A 24,815-nucleotide genomic window follows, 5' to 3' on the forward strand; every position below is an offset into this window, starting at 1 on the left:
CTGAGACAACATTAAACCAGTCAGAATCGAATTCCTGGCAGTGGGCAGAGTTAGCCTGCCTGCATTCTAACCACTGGGAGGGTGGAAAGAAGGCAGGCAGGCAGGCAGGCAGGCAGGCAGGCAGGCAGGCAGGCAGGCAGGCAGGCAGGCAGGCAGGCAGGCAGGCAGGCAGGCAGGCAGGCAGGAATAGCACTTACTTATATAAGTGCTTTACAGCCCTCTCTAAGTGGTTTACATAATCAGCACATCATCCCCAAGCAATCTGGGTCCTCATTTTACTGACCTTGGAAGGATGCAAGGCTGAGGCAACTTTGAGCCAGTCAGGATAAAACTCCTGGCTATGGGCAGACTGCAATTCTAACCACTGGGAAGGAAGGAAGGAAGGAAGGGAGGGAGGGAGGGAGGGAGGGAGGGAGGAAGGAAGGAAGGAAGGAAGGAAGATAGCAACAGCACCTAAATTTATATACTGCTTCATAGTACTTTACAGCCCTCTTGGTTTACAGAGTCAATATATTTCCCCCAACAATCTGAGTCCTCATTTTACTGACCTTGGAAGTATGGAAGTCAGTCATTGAGCTGGTCAGAATCAAACTGCTAGCAGTGAGCAGTGAGTTATCCTGCAATACTGCATTCTAACCACTGCATCACCATGGCTCTCAAAAGAACTGACCCCACCATAATTAAGGTGAATTGGGCCTATTGGAGTCTTCGGGAAACTTGGTGTGTTACCAGACAAAACTGGACTTCTTTTCCCAAGGGACAGGAATGTAGAAATCCTTCCTCTAAATCAGGGATGCCCCAACTCCTATCTGTCAGTAATGGTACTGGTGCCAATTCTCACTCATTAGGAACCGGGCCGCCCAAGTAAGCAAAACCTTGTCTGTGCATAGGCAGAATCTACCCTGTTTCCCTGAAAATAAGACCTCCCTGCATAATAAGCCCAATCAGGCTTTTGAGTGCATGTGCTAAAATAAGCCCTCCCCCGAAAATAAGCCATCCCAAAAATATTGCAACACAGCAGCAGCCATGAGGTGACCACCTCACCGCCTCCTGCACCTCAAAAATAATAAGAGGTGCAAAGTGGCCAAGTGCTTATTTTGGGGGTCAAAAGAAAATAAAACCGTATCTTCTTTTGGGGGAAACACGGTAGATGGTGTATTAAACTAGTCCCCCCCCCCTGAATCCATGGAATTCAGAACAAATATCTCCACCATCTTTGAAGCAGATGTAGAATTGATTTGAGGATTTAAATCAGATAGGTTTCTTATTTTATTTCTTAGAACATTAAATCTCAACAAAGTCAAATATCCCTCTCTTTTTAAGAACGTAATTTTCTTTTGAGTCCAACTCAATTCATGAAGACTTTGTGGAGATATCTATGCAATTTTCTTGATCAGAATGAAAAAAAAAAGTTATTTTCTCCTGGTCTTTCGGGAAGGCTTTTGATTTCCTAGCCTGGCAGCAGTCCTGAGAATCGTTGGCAATCTCCCATCGTTTATAACTTTGAAGCAAAGATAATTTTCCCAGGTGCTGCCACCTGGTGAGACACATCCTTAATATTCCCCAAATGTAACATGATGCAGTCATCTTTGTCAACAGAGAGGGCGCTGTCCTTCTCTCTCTTGCACATAAGATCTTCATCCAGAGGTGAAGTAGAAATATCTGCACACGTCTGTCGTCTTTCCAACTCGTGATTTCCTTTACATTGTTTTTTACGTCAATTCCTTCCACTTGATTTATCATGGAAAGCATTACTTTAACATTTGGAGGAGACAAAAGAACAAGTGGACGTTTGAGCTGTCTTGTCAATTTCGGGAGTTGATAATACTGATGGGGCTGATATTATCTCCTATTGGCCTGGGAGTGAATGGCAAAGGAGTGGCAACTGAACACAAACAATTCCTGTATATAGCGTCACAGGGAACTGTCAGGGGTATCCAGGTTCACACAATAAACCGTAGTTTAGGAAAAGTTAAAGGTTCCCCTTGCACCTTTGTGCTAATTGTTCCCGACTTTAGGGTGTGGTTTTCATCTCCATTTCAAAGCCGAAGAGCCAGCACTGTCTGAAGACGTCTCCGTGGTCACGTGGCCGGCATGACTAAACTCCAAAGGCGCACAGAACACTGTTACCTTCCCACCAAAGGTGGTTCCTATTTTTCTATTTGCATTTTTAGGTGCTTTCAAACTACTAGGTTGGCAGAAGCTGGGACAAGTAACGGGAGCTCACTCCGCTACGCGGCGCTAGGGATTCGAACTACTGAACTGCCAATCTTTCTGATCGACCAGCTCAGCATCTTAGCCACTGAGCCACCTTTTACTTTACTTCACCATAATTTACTGAATAAACCTCAGCAGGCTGGGTTTGCGAGCATGCCGTACCCTCAGGGGTGATTTGTGTAAACTTCAAGAGTTCTATTTCTCCATCTAAGCCAAAAACCAAGCTGCATTCATTTCATCTTGGACTTAAGTTAAATAGAATTGAATGAAGAGCTCTCATTCAAGTCCAGTGTTGTTTGTATGCAGCTTCAGGTTGTGCACCAAGCCAGTGATTTGTAAACTATGGTTTGCGCTGTGAGTGTGAACCGATCTGTGAATAGTTGATTCCAGAAGTGCAATCCCAGAGAGCGATCCTGCATGAATAAAATATGGAGATTCAATTAAGGTGCCTATTTTCCCCCACTCTGAAATGTTCAAGGACATTTGACATACTAGCATATTTCTTCCTAGGAAACTTACAGTTGAGCCTAGAATCACTGGACTGTATGGTTTTTCACTTTCCCCCCTATTCCTCTCCATCAAGAGAAATAGTGATAAAAACCTACCAAAACATCACAATCCTTTATTTTCTGAGGCTGTTCATCTGGAGCCTTTCACAACTGGTGGAGCCACCCATTTGGAAATCTTTTAAAAGGGGTGGGGGGGAATGAGGGAATGATAAAGCTGAAAAATATGGTTCTTCCCCCCCTGGGGAACACAAGCAATCATCCTAAGGCTTTATTGTTTCATGAAGTGCCTTCTCTGCCTGGCAGATATCAGAATGCTTGAGATTAAGTGGCACAGTTAGCAAATTAAATAATGTTTTACAAAGTACCGGATGGCTGTAGAAATTAGTAATGGGGTAACAATCTCTTCTGCATCTAGGTCACCATTTTAGAACCCAACAGCTCCTGTTGGTAGCAGTTTATAATAAGGTGGGGGGTGTCTAATTGCTAGCAGGTGTGTTGTGTGAATTAAATTAGCTACATTTTCTAACCCCACCCAGTTTGCATTAAAAAAAATCCTATAAATGGCTGGAAATCAGGATCTAACACACTGAGAAAGGCGTAATAACTCCTGGTTTCTCCCCCACCCCCACCTACTTTTCAAAGGATTTAGGCCAACATTGACCAGGTTCAACCCTAGGCTTACCCATAGTTAACATAACCCATGTTTTCCAAGAAGAGATTGGACTGCCATTTGTCAAGAAGGACTGTCCTTTGGAAGGACAGATGCTGAAGCTCAAAACAGTTTGGCCATCAAGCTCAAAAAAAAATTGGCCATCAAATGAGAAGAGAGTACTCATTGGAAGAGACTCTGATATTGGGAAAGATTAAAGGAGAGGCAGAGGGTGAGAACGTTAGATGGTGTCATCTACACAATGAACATGAATTTGGACAAACTTCAGGAGATAGTGGAAGACAGAGAGGCCATGGGGTCATTGAGGCTTTGTTGTTGTTGATGTTGTTAGTTGTGAAGTCATGTCTGACCCATCGTGACCCCATGGACAACATTCCTCCAGGCCTTCCTGTCCTCTACCATCCTCTGGAGTCCATTTAAGCTCACACCTGCTGCTTCGGTGACTCCATCCAGCCACCTCCTTCTCTGTCGTCCCCTTCTTCTTTTGCCCTCCATCTTTCCCAGCATCAGGCTCTTCTCCAGGGAGTCCTTCCTTCTCATTAGGTGGCCAAAGTCTTTGAGATTCCTCTTCAGGATCTGGCCTTCTAAAGAGCAGTCAGGGTTGATCTCCTCTAGGACTGACTGGTTGGATTGCCTTGCAGTCCAAGGGACTCGCAGGAGTTTTCTCTAGCACCAGAGTTCAAAGATCTCAATGCAGAGATACTGGCGTGGGTTGCCATTTCCTTCTCCAGTGGATCACGTTTTGTCAGAATTCTCTATTATGACCTATCCATCTTGGGTGGCCCTGCATGGTGTATCTCATAGCTTCATTGAGTTACGCAAGCCACGACAAGGCAGTAATTCATGAAGGGGCCTTGAGGTTTAGGCATGATTTAATGACTGAAGAACAACATGCTATTTCAATTGGTGAACATGCATTGAGTCTGTTGTATCAATACACCAAATTGTAAAGGCAGAGAGGTTCTGTACTCACAAGCCCCTGTGTTCATAGACTGGGAGACAACTCAATTAAAGTGAGGCTTTAAAAAAAATGAATGAATTAAACACTAACTGGATTTATACAATATACTAAGGCATTATGTAATTAGGATTGGTACAGCATTAATCTACTGTGCCACTTGTAGTAATATGCTGGTTTAGTACTAATATGTTAATTAGTACATTAACATAATGATACATTTATGAATGGACTTCCCCAAGCTTGGGAAAGTCTCGTTCAAAACGCCTATTCTCTTTCATACTTTTGTAAAAAAAATCAACGTCACTTTTTCCAGTCTGGCCTCCTCCAGGTGTATTCCGTGTGATCTTAGCCACAAAGGTTATCTTGTAAGATTGGGCAATATTATTCTGCTGGGTGCAGGGCATGTTCCAATATTAGAATGCTCTGGGACATTTCCAGAGTCTACTATTCCTTACCTTATTCTAAAAGGTAGAACATCGTATGAAAAACATTCCATACTAATTTAATTTTTAAAATTTTATTTATTTTGTCAAGCATGTCTAAGATAGAAGTATAAACAAGATTACGAACAGAGGAAATGTGTACGAATAAGTGAGGACAATAGGACAGGGACAGTAGGCACATTGGTGCGCTTATGCATGCCTCTTAAAGGCCTCTTAGGAATGGAGTGAGCTCAACAGTAGATAGTCTAAGGTTAAAGTTATGGGGATTTGGGTCTAGTGGTTAAGGCATTAGACTAGACACCAAGAGATTGGGAGTCCTACCATAAACATGAAAGAATGATGTTGGGCCAATATCCAGGTGACTTGAGAATTCTAATCTTGCCTGAGCCTCGAGAGCTGGTTGGGTGATTTTGGGCCAATCACCAGGAGACTAGGAGTTCTAGTCCCTCCCTAGGCATGATAGCCAGCTGGCTGTTTTTAGGCCAGCTAGGGGGGAAATAAAGAAACATGTGTGGTGTGTTTATATAATATGTATAATAAAGGGAGGAACTAAAGCTATGAATCCTGCTGCAAGTCATGGTAGAAGGTGCTGGCTTTGAACCCAGCTAGCTCAAGCACCCCCTAATTTTGGGGCAAGTGCCTCCCTTTCAGCCCTGTGTCCACCCTACAGGGTTGTTAAAGGAGCCCTTGGATGAGAGGTGGGGGAGTAGGAGGAGGGAAGCCTTGTGCGGTGCCTCTCCAAATTGAACCGGTTTGGTCAGCCCCAGCCAGTTGCACCAAGGCAGGGAAGGGGGGGGGGGGAGAGAAAGTATGCTTAGAGAGGGGAAGGAAGAGAGGTGGGATGAGGAGAGCATGGGTGAATGAGTGGGAAGGTGAAACTACCTTTAGCCTCGGTGGTGTAGTGGTTAGAGTGCAGTGCTGCAGGCCACTTCTGTTGACTATTGGCTGCCTGCAGTTTGGCAGTTCAAATCCCACCGCCAAGGTTGACTGTCTCAAAGTTGTCTCAGCCTTCCATCCTTCTGAGGTGAGTAAAATGAGGCCCCAGATTGTTGGGAACAAGAGTCTGACTCTGTAAACTGCTTAGAGAGGGCTGTAAAGTACTGTGAAGCAGTATATAAGTCTAAGTGCTATTGCTATTTTCCTTCCTTCCTTCCCTCCTTCTCCTTCCTTCCTTCCCTCCTTCTCATTCCCATCTTCCTTCCTTCACTCCTTCCCTCCCTGTGGTTAGAATACAGTACAGCAGGGCTAACTCACTGCTCACTGCCAGGAGTTCGAACCTGACCGGCTCAAGGTTGCCTCAGCCTTCCCAGGTGGGTAAAATGAGAACCTAAACTGTTTGAGGGCAAGAGGCTGACTCTGTAAACCGCTCAGAGAGGGCTGTAAAGCACTGGGAAGCGGGATATAAGTCTAAGTGCTATTGCTATTGCTCCCCCCCTCCCCTCTGCTCCAAGGTGCGCTGTCGGCGCCTCGTGGGTTAATCCGCGCGCTTCCTTCCGCCTCCCCCCCCCCCCACAGCTCCCTCCCGGCGCCCTGGGCTGAGCTGAAAAACCGGGCGAAGGAGGCTGCTTTGCTCCGCGCCGCCTGCGCCGGGGAACCCGAAGTGCCGGTCAGTGATGGACTGGCTGCCATGACAACCCCGGGAAGTCGGCGCGGGCGTGTCTGCGGGAGCCGGGCGGCCAGCGGGCCATTCCGGCACTGGGGAAAGAACCGAGCCGGCCGGTTGAACCGGGGCAGCCCCGTCAGCCGCCGCCGCTGCCAAGCCGCCTCTAAGCCGGGCTAGTTCCGCGGCGCGTTTCCAACCCACCCCAGCCGGGGAAGCAGCCGGGCTCGGCCGGCGGCGGGAGAAGTTGCCCGGGCTTGGCGTTGCTTCCCTTGCGGGGCTCCCTGGAAGGGATTTTTTTTTGACCGTCGCTTCTCCGCCGGAGCCGGGACTTTGGGGGAAACTCTTAGCCGGCGGGCTTTGCGGGGGCGCTCCGGCTCCGGCTCGCCAAGCGAAGGATGCCCGGACTGTGCGCTGCAAAGCGGGGCAAAGCGGGGCTCGTGAAGCAGCGGAGCGACGCTTCTTTCTCCCGCTGCTGCTCCTTCTCCTCTCGCCGGCTCGCTTCTCCACCAAGCAACGCCGTCTCTGGATTTGGAGGGGCTCCGCCGCCCCCCTCGGGAAGAATCTCACCCCCCTTCCTTTCTTTTCCTGCCCCCCAGTTTTGGGGCTGCTTGGTCCCCCTTTGACTCTGCGCCTTTTTTTTTTTTTGGTTTTGCCCCAGCGTCTGGGGGTGGATTTGACCGCCGCTAACTCCTTCCCCGCATCCCAGGATGGGGCTCGGTGGGGGCTTGGTTCTGCCCTGGCGGTGCCTGGTGGTCGTGTGTCTCAGGCTGCTCTTCCTTGTGCCCGCAGGAGTGCCGGTGCGCAGCGGAGATGCCACCTTCCCCAAGGCCATGGACAACGTGACGGTCAGGCAAGGAGAGAGCGCCACCCTCAGGTAGGAGCGCAGGCTTGGCCTGGGGGGGGGCAGTTGGGGAAAGGAGGGGGTGGGGAGTGGGGAGAGGGAGGAGGGGGGCAGTAGTAGTCCTGGGGGAGTTGGGGTGGGGGGAGAACGGCAGTTTGGAGAGTTGTAGGTTTTGGGGTTCAGGAGACACGTCTTGGGGAGCCTTCTAAATGTGTTATTTGCAAGATCCTTTGGGGTGGAGGTGGGGGGAAGGGGGAAAAAGCCAAAAAATAGTGGTAATCTGGTGATTCTTGATGGAGTCGGGGATGATGGGTCTGGTATTGCCCTCCTCTCCTCTTGCAAGAGGCTGGGATGAGGGCATATTGCTGCTTTTACCTTCTTGGAGGTGTGGTTGAGGTATGGAGTGGATTGTCTCCTCCAAGCAGGGCCAGTGGTGTTTGTTCAGCAGCCAAGCTAAAGAGGGATATATAACCCCATCTTCAGTCAGATGTTTGCTGTGAATGGTTGGTTCTGAAAAGCACCAGCCTTTTCTGGATGGTGGATTGTCCTCTCCTGGATGCTTTTTGCAGGAGGAGGAAGAGGAGGAAGCTGAAGGGGTGCTGAAGCCGGAAAGGTTTGCTGTCTTTTTGAGATGTGTGCGTTCAAATCCAGTTGAGCCACGGTCGTAAGACATGTTTCTCTGTTGTGGGGATAATATTTCTCCATTGTTGCACTCTTGAAACTTGGTGCTCAAAGTGTGTTTCCATATTAGACTGCTTGCTTCTTGGAAAAGAGGCCTTAAGCCATGGATGTGTGTGTGTGTGTCCAGCTCGGCAACTTTAAGACTTGTGGACTTCAACTCCCAGAATTCCCTTTCAAGTTGCCAAGGTTGGACACCCCCTGCCATAGGCACCGATGGTTCAGAGAGGCCTCCTGGCAACCATCTGAGCCTTCGGGAAGCTGATGTCATGTTTCCATTCAGCACAGTTAAGCAGTGAAATCCGTAATTTGTTGATACAGCAAGAATTAATGAGCTTAATGTACAGCACATAATGATATACCACACGGAGTTGCATAACCAGGCTACAGATGTAATACCAGCTTTACGCCACTTTGATGCTTATGGGCTTCTTGGCGGAATTTGAGAGTTGTCAGAATTTGATGATGAAGTTGGGAAAGCACTATTTTATTTTATTTTACATTTTTATTTTATTTTCCCAGATTTCTAAAGAAAGGTTCAATTAGAAAGACAGAGAAATGCTTCGGTCAGAACACGACTGCGTTCCTAAATTATCTGACTATTTCTGACCATCAGAAATAAATGATGTAGAATATGCTGAAACTCATTACTACTAAGTTCACATCATGTAGTTGATGTTAGCTGTCTGTAAAGGAACTATACCCAAGTTAGGCCACAAAGCTTTAATTTTCATTAGACTGACGGTCATGTAGATAGGAAAACAAAATGAAACAAAAACAAATCTTAGTGATAACGGGTAAAAAAAAACACAGAAGGTACAAAATTGGGAGTTTTGCCTTTTTTCTTCCATCTACCCCTTGGAGGCTTAAATAGAGCCTGGTAAGAGATGAAGTCAACTACCATACAATGATGGATGATGATGACGATGACTTTTCCCATAAGCATTTGGCATTTGTTGACATTTGGGCAGAAACCCCTTCCTCCCATCCACACCCAGGACTGTAGGATTAGCACATCCCAAAACGCAATAAAAAGAGAGAGAAGATCTTGAGTTGGTCATCCAGGCTTGCTATTTGTTGAAATTGCATGTTGTTGTTTTTTCCTTTTTGACCCCCTTATTGTTAGAATTCTTTATTGGCCAAGTGGGATTGGACACACAAGGAATTTGTCTTTGGTGTATATGCTCTCAGGGTACATAAAAGAAAAGATATATTCGTCAGGAATCACAAGGTACCACACTTAATGATAGTCATAGAGTACAAATAAGCAATCCAATCATACTAGGAAACAATCAATATAAACTGTAAGGATACAAGCAACCAAGTTAAAGTCATACAGTCATACGCAGGAGGAGATGGGTGATAGGAACGATGAGAAGACTACTACCCTGTTTCCCTGAAAATAAGACCTCCCCAGATAATAAGCCCAATTGGACTTTTGAGTGCATGTACTAAAATAAGCCCTTCCCTGAAAATAAGCCCTCCCCGAAAATATTGCAACACAGCACGGTCACAACCTCCTGCACCTCAAAAATAATAAGACGTCCGCAAAAATAAAGCCAAGTGCTTATTTTTTTTTTGGGGGGGGGGTCAAAAGAAAATAAGACTCTGTCTTATTTTGGGGAAAACACGGTAATAGTAACAGTAATGCAATACTAGTGAATAGTTTGACAGTGGTGAGGGAATTATTTGTTTAGCAGAGTGATGGCATTCAGGAAAAAAAAGCCTGTCCTTGTGTCTAGTTGTCTTGGTGTGCAGTGCTCTATAGCGTGGTTTTGAGAGTAGGAGTTGAAACAGTTTATGTCCAGGATGAGAGGGGTCTGTAGATATTTTCACAGCCCTCTTTTTGACTCGTGCCAGTGTACAGGTCCTCAATGGAAGGCAGGTTGGTAGTAATTGTTCCATCTGCACTACTAATTATCCTCTGAAGTCTGTGTCTGCCTTTGGTAATACACTGTGACCCAAATCTTGGAAGATCTAGGAAAGAAAACATGACAAATTCTTTTGTCTTAAGGGTAGTGCAGTATTTCAGAGAAAGTCTGTATGTTTTGCATACATTGTATAAAAGTTGGGTTCCGTTCCAGGCATCTTCAGTCAGTATAACTATACAAAGGGAGAAAAAAAGATGATGTCATTGTATCCAAGACCCTGGTGGACCATTGCTAGTGATTGTGGTCAGTGATGGGCCATGTAGACAGACTGTTGGACACAGTTGGATTCACACAATGTGCTCAGCCATCTGGTTCTTGTAGTTTGGCCTTAAAGTGTTCTGCGAAACCAGCTATTGTAGCTTATAACAGTCTAACAGGTTTAGGGCATGTTCTTAGTAAGCAGAAAATGAATCTAGTGGTTAAATAAGGGTAGGTGCGTTCTCTGTAGAAATCAAATGTTTTTTATTGGATTTCTTTATGTTTTGTGCAATAATTCAGTAGACGTTATGTATTTTAGAATATTGGATTTCTTAAGATACAGAAAATGGGGGCTTTCATTGGTCAATTGAAACATTCAAAGATGTACTGTATGTGTTCACGCAAGCATGAACACATGTACAAACGAAATACTATTGTTGTTATCATTATTATTATACTTTATTATTAAACATGAAACTCAGTCAACTGAACATTCAAAAATGCATCACAAATACCACTGACTGGGGCTAATAGTTGACACAGGTTGCTGCCAGCATCCTAGGGATCAACCAAGGACCTTCTTAAAATAAACGATGTTCTGAGTTGTGCAGTTTTTTGCAGTTCCACTGGTGTTATTGCAGGAAGCTCCAATTTATTTATGTTTTTTTTTTTTTTGTAAAATTCTTGGGCTTGGTACCAAGTGCCCCGATGACAATGGGTATCACTGTTACATTTTTCAACTCTAATTGGGTAGTTTCGATGGCCAGGCCGCAATATTTTTTTTTGTTGTTGTTTCTTTTATTCATTAAACATGAAACTCAGTCAAGTGAACATTTAAAGATGTGTCACAAATACCACTGACTGGAGCTAATGGTTGATACGGATTGCTGCCAGTGTCCTAGGTATCAACCAAGGACCTTCTTAAATTATATGATGTTCCTAGTAGCACAGTTTTTTGCAGTTCTGCTGGTGTTATTGCAGGAAGCTGCAATTTCTTTAAGTTTTTTTGTAAAATTCTTGGACATGGTGCCAAGTGCCCCGATGACAATGGGTATCACGGTTACATGCTTCATCCATAGCTGTGTAGTTTCGATGGCCAGATCGCGATATTTCATTATTTTTTCTAGTTCTTTTTCTTTGACTCTGGCATCTCCAGGAAGAGCGATATCAATAAACTGTACACTTTGGCCCTCTACAACTGTGGTATCTGGTGTGTTGCGTTCCAACTGACGATCCATTTGTATTCCCACAATATCTTCACCTTCTCATTTTCAGTAACGTTTTCCACTTTGTGCTCCCATGTTTTTTTGGATACAGGTAAGTCATATTTTTTTTACATAATGATCAGTGGATTAATTTAGCAACTCGGTCATGTCTAGCTTTGTACTCAGTTTGTGCAATTTTGCTACATGCACATATTAAATGTGAAGCAGTTTCAACTTTGATGTTACAAAGTCGGCAGTTTGGATTGTCGGTGGATTTATGTATCTTTGCTTTCATGGCATTAGTTTGTAGTGCTTGGTCTTGAGCAGCGAGTATTAAACCTTCCATTTCTTTCTTGATGGTTCCCATCTTAAGCCATATCCATGTCAAGTTGTCATCATATTTTCCTTCAATGTTTTTTTTAAATGCTGTCCATGAAAAACTTTGGTGGTATTATTATTATTATTATTATTATTATTATTATTATTATTATTATTATTATTATTATTATTATTATCTACTACTACTGTTACAATGTTGTACCACTAGTGTAATTGTTGAATAAATTGTTATTTTCTAGGGGTAATTTAAGAGCCCTGCAAAACAGGCAGGGAGCCAAATGAAAATAAATCCTTTTGTTGGGAAATATTTTAGGCCATTAGGAAGGGATATAAAAAAAAAGCTTTACATAATTATGTAACTGAACAAGAGCCACAAAACTTGCTTCTGATTCAACAATTAATTGTGAATAGTTGTTCAAAATATTTAATCCAGCCTGACCTGACTTTGCTTGTAGGGTGCAAGAGTTTTGCTATAATCCCCCATGTTTCCTCTGAGTAGATCAGGGCAGCAGCATTAGGTTTCCCTCCATATTCATAGCACAAATGACAAGGCACAACAGCACACACTACTACAGGTTTCCAAACCAGGTTTACAGACCAGTGTTGTAAGCTACATGTTGCTTTTGAGTTAACCTGCACGAAACGCTGTAATACCAAAAGGGGAAACCTAGCAATTCTTCTGGGGTTTTGGATGAGTTTCCTCCAGTCAGCTGTTCCTGCAAATTTCCTTCCCAGCACTGACATATTCCCTCTCTCCTTGTCCAACCATTGCAATGCTTGTTAGCAGATCTGTATTCATGTTCCTTCCCAGGGTTCAGGCTCTGGCTCACCATTCCCATGAAATATTCATCTCATTTTGATGTTTGTAAAGTTCAGAGCCTGAACTTTTTTTCTTCCTCTGAAATTATTTATTTCAGAACTCTGGACTATAAAAGTATAAGGCTGATCTGTTTTTTCTCCTCTTCTTCTCCTCCTTCTGCTCTTTCTCTGCTCCTATTCCTCTCCTCCTCCTCCTCCTCCTCCTCCTCCTCCTCCTCCTCCTCCTCCTCCTCCTCCTCTCCTCCTCTTCCTCTCTTTGTCCTCCTTCTCCTTCATCCCCTCCTCTTCCTCTTCTCCTCTTCCTCTCTTTCTCCTGCTTCTCCTTCATCTCCTTCTTTTTCTCTGCCTCCTCCTCCTCTTCCTCTCCTCATCTCCCTATCTTCCTCCTCCTTCATCTCCTCCTCCTTCTTCACCTTCTCCTCCATTTTGAAAATACCCTGTATTGCTGAGGAAAAGGAAGGTGTACAGGCAGAATGGCCTTGGTTTCCATGAGGGCTGTGACTCATTGATCTTCAGTGTGTATTACCCCATTTCTTATCTAATAACAGGTATTTGGGGCAGCTTTTTGCAAGCAAATAAGCTTTTTGTATTTTTGTAGAGGTAATCCTTGACTTACAAATAGTTCATTTAGTGACCATCCAAAGTTACAAGGGCACTGAAAAAAGTGACTTGCGATCATTTTTCACACTTAGACTATTGCGGCATCCCTACAGTCATGAGAGGGCGGGCGAGGCAAAGCATCCCTCAACATAAGTGACACCGAGTTGGCCAGACCCATCCAGCCAGTCATTAGGACAGAGAACTGGTTGTTGAAAAAATTGTAGTGCAATGGAGAGGCAGTTTCTGTAAGCAGGGCAATAAAGCTGAGGCTAGAAACAACACCAGAATGTTTCCTTCCTGCCTTCCTTACAGGATTAGCCCTGTAAAGTAGGGAAAAAGGGAGATTTCTTCCAACAACCGGTTCTCTGAACTGCTTAGAAAGTTAACAAGAGGTTCTAGTGAATAGGTGCTAACCAGCTGAATCCCACCTCTGTGTACTAACCAGCTAATAGTGGTTCAGTCAATAAACCACATTGTTGCTTGCAAAAATTGTGAATTAAATCTCAGTGTAGGTGTCACATCTGGAAGCCATCTTTTTTGTTTTTTTTACCTTTGGGACTTCAGGCCTGTCACATTTTTTTACTGTGGGAAAATGGGAGGGGGATTATACAGAGTGTGGGGGATATAAAGTCAAAATAACGGAGGCACAGTGGTTAGAATGTAGTACTGCAGGCTACTGCTGACTGCTGGCTGCCAGCAGTTCAGCAGTTGGAATCTCACCAGACTCAAGGTTGACTCTCATCCTTCCATCCTTCTGAGGTCGGTAAGATGAGGACCCAGAATGTTGGGGGCAAGAGGCTGACTCTGTAAACTGCTTAGGGCAGGGGTCGGCAACCTTAAATACTCAAAGAGCCATTTGGACCAGTTTCCCACAGAAAAGAAAACAAGCAGGAGCCAGAAAATTCTTCCTGTGCCTGACTATTTACTGAGTGCCTGAATGAATTGGTCAGTTATTCCATAGTAGGTAAAGGTGAAGTTTCCTCTCACACGTACATGCTAGTCTTTCCCGACTCTAGGGGGCAGTGCTAATCTCCGTTTCAAAGCCGAAGAGGTTTTGTCCGAAGACGTCTCCATGGTCATGTGGCCAGCATGACTCAATGCCGAAGGCGCACGGAACGCTATTACCTTCCCACCAAAGGTGGTCCCTATTTTTCTATTTGCATTTTTGAAGTGCTTTCAAACTGCTAGGTTGGCAGAAGCCGGGACAAGTAACGAGAGCTCACTCTGTTACGCGGCCCTAGGGATTCGAACTGTTGAACTGCCAACCTTTCTGATCGACAAGCTCAGCGTCTTAGCCACTGAGCCACCGCATCTCTATATTCCATATATTAAATTCTGTTAAATCAAGAAAATATGCTGACTGAACATTGGGCTGTGAGACTACCATTTTAAGCTCCCGGGCTTCTTAACACATTCCACTGAATGAAGCAGGATTCATTGCTCCCTAAATGTGTGTGTGTGTGTGTGTGTGTGTGTGTGTGTGTGTGTGTGTGCTCAGATTGTAAAGCTAGCTACTTGTAAACCAAGCGGCTTTATGGTGCTCGAGGAAAGGAAGACACCCTTTTCATAAATGAAAAGGTTATTTGGATGACAGAAAACTAATTTCTTGATTGACACAAAGATGCGATTAGAATAATCCAATATGACTCCACTAGAGATAATGTAGCTGATCACTCTTACAGTCTGGGAACAGATGGCAACTATATTGAGATAAGCATAAGGTGCCCATAAACTAGATTTCACCGAAGTGATTCTGAGCAGCCTTTGTGTTTCGACGTGGGCCAAATCTGTTGGGTTGATTATTGTTGTGAGGTGTGCAATTAACTAAGTTGTTGGGGAAAAAAGGAGGCAGGGGAGCCAATTTTCACTCCTGTTAAAGACAAATGAAGGTAGAAACCCATTTCAGCAAGAACAGCTGGTCAAATATTACCATTTCCCCCCTCCCCTGAAATGAGAGTGTTAGACCACCTCTTGAGTTTCAAAGTCCATAAACAAGATGAACATCTGTGTCTCTCTTGCCAGACGCATGTAGAGACAAAAAAAAAGAAAAGAAGAAGAAGAAGAAAAATCAGATCAGAAAAATCTAGTTAAATATTAAATGTGTTCTCTTTACTTCCCACCTGCTCAAATATTCATGCATTTTCAGGAGTGAGATCCTTTCAGAGGGTTTCTCTACAACTGTTCCTGCTTCAAAAGAAAGCTATTTCTCTTTTGGGTGGAAATAACATCCCCGAGTCCAACCCAAGGAAGGAACATGCTCTGAATCATAATCCAATTGTTAGGGCAGGAAGAGAACTAAAGCTTTTTGTGAATCTGCTTGGTTGATGTTTGGCCACAGCCAAACTCAAGGCCTGCGGGCTGCATCCAGCCCACAGGGTGCTTAGATCTGGCCTGCAGAATTGCTTTGGAAATAGCAAAGGACTGGCCTCCAGTGCCTCTGCCAGCAAAAGATGAGCTTGGGAGGCTGTGCATGGCCCACCCGTGCTCCATTTTCAACCATGATGGCCTCCTGCAGCCCTCTGCCAGTGAAAATGGAGCTCAGGAGGACAGTGTACAGCCCTTCCGGCAGGGATGAAGTCCAACAGGTTCTGGAGAATCAGTAGCGGAAATTTTGAGTAGTTCAGAGAACCGGCAAATACCACCTCTGACTGGCCCCAGAGTGGGGTGGGAATGGAGATTTTGCAGTATCCTTCCCCTGGAGTGAGGGAAAAAATGGAGATTTTGCAGTATCCTTCCCCTGGAGTGGAGAGGGAATGGAGATTTTGCAGTATCCTTCCCCTGGAGTGGGGAGGAAATGGAAATTTTGCAGTATCCTTCCCCTGGAGTGGGGAGGGAATGGAGATTTTGCAGTATCCTTCCCCTGGAGTGGGGAGGAAATGGAAATTTTGCAGTATCCTTCCCCTGGAGTGAGGGGAAAAAATGGAGATTTTGCAGTATCCTTCCCCTGGAGTGAGAGAAAAAAGGGAGACTTTGCAGTATCCTTCACCTGGAGTGGGGAGGGAATGAAGATTTTGCAGTATCCTTCCCCTGGAGTGAGGGAAAAAATGGAAATTTTGCATTATCTGTTTTTATCTGTTCTGATCTCTGCTCTGTGACTGTAATGAATTTAATTTAATTGCATAGTCACTAAAAGAATGGTTGCAATTTGAGGACTATCTCTTAACTCTTAACGTGGAAAAATGTTGATTTACATTGCCCGACCAACAACAGTTCTTTCTGCCGAGGGTTTCATGTGTCGTTATTATTCTGAGCCATTGCAAATGCTCTGCTGAAGGGTACCACTTTCCCCCCTTCTTTAAAATAAAAAATCTAGCTTTGAGCTCAGATAGTGTTCATGTTACCAATTAGGCAACACCATTCAAACAAAGGATCTTGGAAGGGAGTGAAACTCCAGGCAGAAGCCAACTCTCGTAAGTAGTGTGTCTTCTATTGATCTTCATGCGAATCCTAACATATTTACAAAGTGCCATTGATGTGAACAAACAAGCCTTGAGTAACGATGTAAGGTCGGTTTGTTTTTTTATAATCAAAGACATCCTGAGGGAGGTTTTCTCCCAGCATACTTTGAAATCCAATAAAACTTCTGGATGTTTGCATCTTTAATTTTTTCCCCAACTTTGGGGGCAGAAGACAGTAACAGAATCTCTCTACTGTTAGCTCTATTAAATTAGTTATGTACAGCATACCACTTCAATCGTAAGCTGGGCTTTCTAATTAGCACAGCTCCTATAATGATGATAACATCGCTGGAACCCTACAAAAAGGAGAGAGAGAGAGAGAGAGAGAGAGAGAGAGAGAGAGAGAGAGAGAGAGAGAGAGAGAGAGAGAGAGAGAGAGAGAGAGAGAGAGAGAGAGAGAGAGAGAGAGAGAATGAAATGGGAGAATCTCTGCTTTTGAGATCCCAACTGTTGAACATCTCTTGGTTAAAGCGTAACTCCACTGTGTAAGTTCTTATAATTCTGCTGACTGCCATCAGTTCGATTCTGACTGGCTCAAGTTTGTTTCAGCCTTCCTTCCTTCCTTCCGAAGTCAGTAAAACGAGGACCCAAATTGTTGGGGGCAATAATCTGTAAACAGCTTAGAGAAGGCTGTAAAAGACCAAGAAGAGATATATAAGTCTAAGTGCTACTGCTATTCCTTCCTTCCTTCCTTCCTTCCTTCCTTCCTTCCTTCCTTCCTTCCTTCCTTCCTTCCTTCCTTCCTTCCTGTGGTGGTGGCACAGTGGCTAAAATGCAGAGTTGCAGTCTAATTCTGCCGACTGCCAGCAGTTCGATCTTGACAGGCTCAAGTTGACTCAACCTTCCATCCTTCCAAGGTCAGTAAAATGAGGAGACCCAAATGGTTGCGGGCAATAGGCTGATTCTGTAAACTGCTTAGAGAGGGCTGAAAAAAGCACTGTGAAGCGGTATATAAGTCTAAGGGCCATCACTACTGCTATAAAAACTCAAAATTTCACAGATCGAGTGGAACGTATAGCTGAGTGCCTGTATCATGCATAACGGTTCTTTTTTTCATATTTATGTCATTCTTTTGCATTTATTTCAACTCAAAAAAAAAATAAATAAATAAATATAGAGCTCAGTTGCCTTCTTCCACATTTTTGCCCTCAAGGCAGAACTGGGCAGTCTTACTTTGGCAGGCAAGAGTGGCTCTTGTCCCAAAGTAAGATTGACAGATTTTTTCCTGTGCCTCTCCCCTTTTTCTCTCTCCTCCCTCCACAAACAGCTGCAGCTGTCACTAGCTGGTTCAAGCCCAGGAGAAGCTATAAATCATGTCCAGAAAGTGTTCTAGCGCTTCCTCCTGTCTCCTTGCTCCTTTTCTGTGATCACAGCTGAAACAATGACTCTTCTGGACTTCAGATGGTGCCTGGTACGTGGACAGCCTGGGATAAGCCTAAGGAAAGATCAAGCTCTGTGTAAACAGCTCCCTGGAGTTAAAGTTGAGTGACAGCTTGCGGAACAGCTTGTAACAAGAGCCATGTTGACTCCATTTTAAGGACTGGCATTCTTGTGGCATCCTGGAGCATGGCAGATATAGCCACATAGTTCAAGGCCCCTCAGGTGGGAAAACGCAACTCCGTCCAAGAAAAAGAATCTGGTCAAAGCAGACATTATTTTTTTTTAAAAAAAGAGCAAGGGGAGGAAAGAGGGATATGTAAACCATAGGGATGAACTAGTTCTGCTGTGGTCGTGAAATTGAGCGTATGTCAGCCACTTCCCTGTGAGTTTTCCTTTTCCAGAGCCAACTTTTGGTATAACTAACAATTTGTAAATAAATGTCGCATTCTGATAGTTGTGGTGCCTGCTGTTAACACGCCTTTTGGTCTTGGAAAGCTGGCAGTGCCATTCTGTTTCCCCTGGAAGTTAGACCTAGGCTGCCAGTTAGATGCACCCAGGATTGTCAGAGAAAACGCATGCAGGGCAATGAGCTGGTGATGTCGTGCCTTGGTTGAAGATTATCTTTGCGTCTGGGGGGAAAAGAGAAAAGAGAAAACTCTTGTGTTAGCTAAAGCTTAAAGGTAAAGGTTCCCCTTGCACATGCGTGCTAGTCGTTCCCGAATCTAGGGGGCAATGCTCATCTCCGTTTCAAAGCCGAAGAGCCAGCGCTGTCCAAAAACATCTCCGTGGTCATGTGGCCGGCATGACTCAACACCGAAGGTGCACGGAACGCTGTTACCTTCCCACCAAAGGTGGTCCCTCTTTTTTCTACTTGCATTTTTACCTGCTTTTGAACTGCTAGGTTGGCAGAAGCTGGGACAAGCCACGGGAGCTCCTTCCGTTACGCGGCGCTAGGGATCTGATCCGCTGAACTGCCAACCTTTTTGATCGATGAGCTCAGAGTCTTAGCCACTGAGCCACCGCATCACTACTCTTTTTAGAGAAATAAAAAATGAAGGGTGATCTTGAAGGATCAAGGGGTGTCTGCTCACTGGAAGTAGGGAATTCTGCGTTATTTGAAATGTAAGCAGGACAAGAAGCAATGGATGGAAACTAATCAAGGAGAGAACCAACCTAGAACTAAGGAGAAATTCCATGACAGTGAGGACAATTAGCCAGTGGGACAACTTGCTTCCAGAGGGTGCTCCATGACTTCAGGTCTTCAAGGAAAGATTGGACAGCCATTTATCCAGGATGGTATAGGACAAGGGTGTCAAACTCTAGGCCCATGGGCTGGATCCAGCCCATGGAGTGCTTAGATCTGACCCATGGAGCTTCCCTGGAAACAGCAAAGGACTGACCTGTGATGCCTCCGCCAGCGAAAACGGAGTTCACATGTTTTTTTGCTGGCAGAGGGCTGCAGGAGCCCAAGCTCCATTTTTTTTTCTGGCAGAGGGCTAGCAAAACAAAATAAAAACAAAACAAAAGGAGAATTGTTTCCCCTTTTGCATTTGAGCATGCAAGAAGGGACAGCAAAGGAGAAAGAGAAAGAGGAAAGTCAAAGGAAAAGGAGGGAAGAGGGGAAGAGAGCAAGGAAGGAAAAATAAGGAAAGAGAGGAAGGAAGAAGACAGGAGAATGAAGAGGGAAGGAAAAAGAAGAAAAGGAAGGAAGGAAGGAGATTATAATGAGAATGAGGGAGGGTCTGAGGGAGGGTGCCTTAGCACTTGGTCACCACAGGTGCCCTGGACATCAGTGATGTTGAGCGGCCACGCCTACCCTGGCTGAGCCCCCCCTGCCCCCTCCCCAGATCAAAAACAACCCTGATGCAGCCCTCAATGAAATCGAGTTTGATACCCCTGGTATCGGATCTCCTGAACGTAGAATAATAGATCTTATTTTGGGTTTGAAATCTATGATTTCTTCAAACTCCGCTTGAAACACTGAGCTCTGGAGAGACAGGTTAAGAAGACATGGCTGAAGACACCTGTTTACTGTTACCATTGCGTCTTCTAAGCTCACCTCCCAGTGACACTTTGTATTTCACCTATGCTGATATTGGAAGAGGTGGATATTTATTTGTATGTGTGTATATGCGTGTGGGCAAGTGCATATGCTCACTCATCTATTCAGGGGTGAAATTCAGCAGGTTCTTACCGATTCTAGAGAATCGGTAGCGGAAATTTTGAGCAGTTCAGAGAACTGGCCCCAGAGTGGGATGGGAATGGAGATTTTGCAGTATCCCTTCCCTGGAGTGTGGAGGGAATGGAGATTTTGCACTATCCTTCCCCTGCCACACCCAACAAGCCACACCCACAGAATCGGTAGTAAAAATAATTAATTTCACCACTGCATCCATTCCTATACATATTTGGTACCCATATTTGGCATAGATACAGTTAAGAAACAGAGTCCTCCACGCAGGTTTCACTTAAAAGATTAAAAAGTCCCAAATGAAGGGAGTGAGTTGAACAGATTGAGGCAATGGATTTTACAAAAGATAGATTTGCAGAAAGAATGGTCACAGTCCAGGCATCCATTAAGAACCAACTGGGGGTGGGAGAAGAAATTGACTTTTTGATAATGTTTATCCTATCCGATAGAACTGCTCTTTCATTGTCAGAAGAACTGCGGTAGGAAAAATAGTTTTGTTTTGTTTTTGTTTTTCATCCTTGAACCAGTGTCTTTTTTTCAACATCCCAGCAGTAACTCTCTGTCTAAGTAAGCCGATATTTGTTTCAACCCTGGTCTATTTAATAAATGATCGTTATCGCCATTCTCACATTATATTCGGTGAAGGATGATCCACAAACTGCATTTATTTACTTCTTCTGCTGTTCCTTCTTAAAAAAAAACTTCCAGTGTTGGAGCATTCACAACTTCTGGAGGCAAGTTGTTCCACTGATTCATTGCTCTAACTGTCAGGAAATTTCTCCTAAGTTGCTTCTCTCCTTGATTAGTTTCCACCCATTGCTTCTTGTTCTGCCCTCAGGTGCCTTGGAGAATAGCTTGACTCCCTCTTCTTTGTGGCAACCCCTGAGATATTGGAACAATGCTATCCTGTCTCCCCTAGTCCTTCTTTTCATTAAACTAGACATACCCAGTTCCTGCAACTGTTCTTCATATGTTTTAGCGTCTAGTCCAGAGGTGGTATGCTGCCAGTTCGCACCAGTTCCGGCGAACCTGTAGTGGTGGTGGTGCAAGGCTCCGCCCACCCAACCAGATGTCATCATGGACCTTCTGCACATGGACAAAAGTTTCTGCACATGCCCAGGTGCATGTGCTCTCGCTACCAAACTGGTAGTGAAGATAATAGGATACCATTACTGTTCTAGTCCCCTAAGTCTAAGTAAATATGTATATAAACTACCATGGCAGATTTTTTTTTTAAAAAAAGGTATCTTTTTTAAAAAAAATCAATAAAATATTTTGATCTCCAAAGGGATGTACGATAGGCGGCTTTGAAGTCCAATATTTCACCTGCATGTTTGTGAAAATACCTCAACTGTTGTTATCAAACTACTTTATCCAGATACACATTAGCTATTGATCAAATATGGCAGAGATACATTCCTGAATCCTCACTGATGTCTCCCACCTCCTATTTTCAATTTGGCTGTCTGAAGTTATCCCAGTAATACTATATATCTAAAATACAACACTATTTTTTTTCTTCATTTTGGGGTTGCTGTGTTTTTGTGTTGTGGTTTTTTAAAAACAACAACAACAACAACAACAACAACAACAACAATGGGACGGGAATGCCTGCTCTTTTGAAAATATTCTTAGATGAGAATGAGAATGATTAATTGTTGATATCCAAAGTGCAGTTTGGATACTTTCTGAGGTGGGGAGGAATCTTTCTGATATTCTGTCTGTCTCTGGTGTTCAGTCTGGTTGGCATTAAATATCAGAGGGTGAATAGATTTTTCTGTCACAAAGTTTGGCAGTGAGATTTCTCCCCTCTTTCAGTCTCTAGATCAGTGCCACCAACCTTTCGGACCCCAGGGACCACTAAATTCATAATTTTAAATCCCGCGGACCACTGATATGATCACTAATATGATCGCAGATCACTAATATGATCTGCCTAATGTGGGCGTGGCTAGGTGGTCATGTGACTAGGTGGGCATGGCCAATTCGATGTCACTCACATTGCCTCTACTCGCTCCTCCCCTGTCAGCCACTCCTTGCCTCCCTGCCTGGGGATGGAGGAACAACAACAACAGCTGGGCTGGGTGTTTTAGTCAAGATACCTTATTTTCCCAAACTTCCCTAGACATTAATACTTAAAGGACAGGTTGTGCTGGAAGCGGAGAGAGTATTGACCATACCAGTGCCAGATTACTTGCCCCAGAGAGAATATATCAGCTGTCAAGCTAACTGTGTCCCATACATCTCCTTCCTCCTTCCCCTTTGGAAAAGAAAAGAAAGCTTTTCTCAGCAGATGGACAATGTGTGAGCCTTAGCCACTTAACAACCATTAACCTAATTTTATGCATTGGAACCAAATTAGATAATAAGTAAGAGACTATGAAAAAAGCTGGTTTGCCTTTGACTTGATCATCCTTCTCATGAGCAGATTCTCATTCTCTCGCTCTCCTTCCTTCCTTCCTTCTCACTCACTCCCTCTCTCTCTCTCTCCCCCCTCTCTTTCTTTCTTTTCTCTCTCTCACTCTCTTTCTCCCCTCTCCCATTTCCTTTTTTCTTTTCTTTTCTTTCTCTTTTTCTCTCTCTTTGCCTCCCTCCCTCTCCTCCTCCCTCCCTTTCTTTCTCTCTCCCTCCCTCTTTTTTTCTTTTTTCTCTCTCCCTCCCTCCTTCTCTTCCTTCCTTTCTCTCTCTCTCCCTCTTTCTCTCTCTTTCTTTTTTCTTTCTCTCTTTCTCCCCTCTCCCTCTCCTTTTTTCTTTCTCTTTCTCTCTCACTCCCTCTCCCTTCCTGCCTCTTTCTTTCTTTCTTTCTTTCTTTCTTTCTTTCTTTCTTTCTTTCTTTCTTTCTTTCTCCTTCTTTCTTTCTCTCTCTCTTTATTTCCTCTCTCACACACTCTCTTTCTTCCCCTCTCCCTCTCCCTCTTTTTTCTTTCTTTCTCTTTCTTCCCTGCTAAACTCATAAAAGAAGTTGTACATGTGAGTACTAGACTGCTCACTTCCTGGAGAGGTTGGCAGGGTAGGAAAATGGCAGCAAGAACTAGGAAAAAAACATTTCTCCAAGCCAGGCGATACCTGTTGCCTGTTTATCTTCTTCCAACCTACAACTGTGAGCAGTGAGAGCATAACTTTTGCACTCTTGTCCAATAGGGTTGAAATGTGCCAAGTGACTCATATCACTCAGTACATCCATCTGTCCCTGCCAGGCAGTACTATGACCAGCCTAGACTAGTTGTATCCTACTGTTTCCAATTTTTTCAGAATCAAATTTGGAGACAGAGACCTAAAAATGAAATAAAAAGCCAGGAGTTGCTGTTTGTCTCCTTCTGGTTTGTTTATTTTCTTTATTTTAGCAAAAATCTAAATATTTCTCTCTCATTGTGAATAGTCCCTTCTTCCTTCTGGAAACTGGACTCTATGTGGCTTTTGTTTCCAAGGGAATGGAGCAGTGGGTGGCGAATAGATGATATTAAATTAAGCACTTGCATTGAGTCATTAAAAATACTTATTCTCAGTATCTGGTCACTTGTGGGTTATAGAACCTCTCCCTCCCTCCCTCCCTCCCTCCCTCCCTCCCTTCCCCCCTCTCTCTACGTGTGTGTGTACGCGTGTTTCTTGGAATGTCAAGAACCAAGGCAGTTATGCATCATTTATCAACTGTGTTAAAGCAAATATTTGCTTGCCATGATGTAAGCAAGACAGATGGCAAGCACCTGCATGGGAAAGCTAAAGCAAAGAGGGCAAGACACAATAAAGGCAGACATGACAATTGCTCGTTTGAATCTGGATGATGCGTTTGATCGTGCAAGATGGCATGCATTGATCCAAAAAGCAAACCCTGCATCTGCAGAAATACTGTTAGGAATAGGGAGGGGGAGGGGGAAGAGAAGTGGTTCTGACCTAGGCTTCCCCAAACCACGAAGCAGACTCCTTGTCCTGATAAAAAAATCATTTTTATTAAGTTACTGTGAATTCCTCTCATTCACATCCAACAAAGTCTTTCAGAGGAGGATTTACGGTCACAGACCTTATCTGGCTTGGAGAGCTGCCAGGCCAATATCTGCAAAACTTGGCAAGGAGTCTCAGAGAGTTATGAACCAATGAAGTGAACTAGTTGTCTCCTGCAAACTCCACTCCCCTTTCGCTCCTCTTTTATTTTCTCTGGGAGGGGCCATTCATCAGCCACCTGTGGCCTTCCTCCCATGTCGACCCCTGTTCTTTAGCTGTTCCCTTCGTCTGGCCACTCTGCGCATGTGCACACACTGGGAACAGGCTCCAGCTGTTCATCTGCCTCACTGATGTCTGACTCTGAAGGCAGCTGATAACTGTCAGATGGCCTCATCTCTGCCTCCAACACAGAGCCCTCATCAGAGACTTCTCCAGACTCCAGGATTGACCCATGTTCCTCCCTAACCTCCTCACTGTCAGAATCTGCTGCCAGCTCCGCTGGCCACTGGCAGGCCACAACAGAAGGAGGCATTAGGAGCTGTGGTGGCACAGTGGTTAGAACACAGTATTGCAGGCTAATTCAGCTTATTGCCAGGAGTTCGATTCCGACCAGCTCAATGACTGACTGTCAGTCTTCCATCTTTCCAAGGTCGGTGAAATGAAGGCCCAGATGGCTGGGGACAATAGGCCGACTTTGTAAACCATTTAGAGAGGGCTGTAAAGCACCTTGAAGCTGTATATAAAATATAAGTGCTCTTGCTATTATATCAAAATGTAAATAATAATCTCTGGGTCACATATTAAAATATAGTGCAAGGTATAAACTCAAACAT

The 24,815-nt window shown here is 44.4% G+C and overlaps 1 protein-coding gene across 4 annotated transcripts in view; it reads left to right on the forward strand.

Annotated features, from left to right (window-relative positions):
* Positions 1 to 24,815, forward strand: part of NTM (neurotrimin) — a 686,981-nt gene that overhangs the window by 419,063 nt on the left and 243,103 nt on the right. The window contains exon 2 of one of the 4 annotated variants that reach the window (XM_081961267.1): positions 7,193 to 7,277. In XM_081961267.1, coding sequence (XP_081817393.1) covers positions 7,193 to 7,277 — 85 coding nt within the window. Of the gene's footprint in view, positions 1 to 6,440; positions 7,278 to 24,815 lie in introns of those variants that run through there. The other 3 variants (XM_081961268.1, XM_081961270.1, XM_081961269.1) reach the window with 3 other exon arrangements.

Source organism: Natrix helvetica (assembly GCF_964273705.1).
Source record: "Natrix helvetica genome assembly, chromosome: 8".
Lineage (NCBI taxonomy): Eukaryota > Metazoa > Chordata > Lepidosauria > Squamata > Natricidae > Natrix > Natrix helvetica.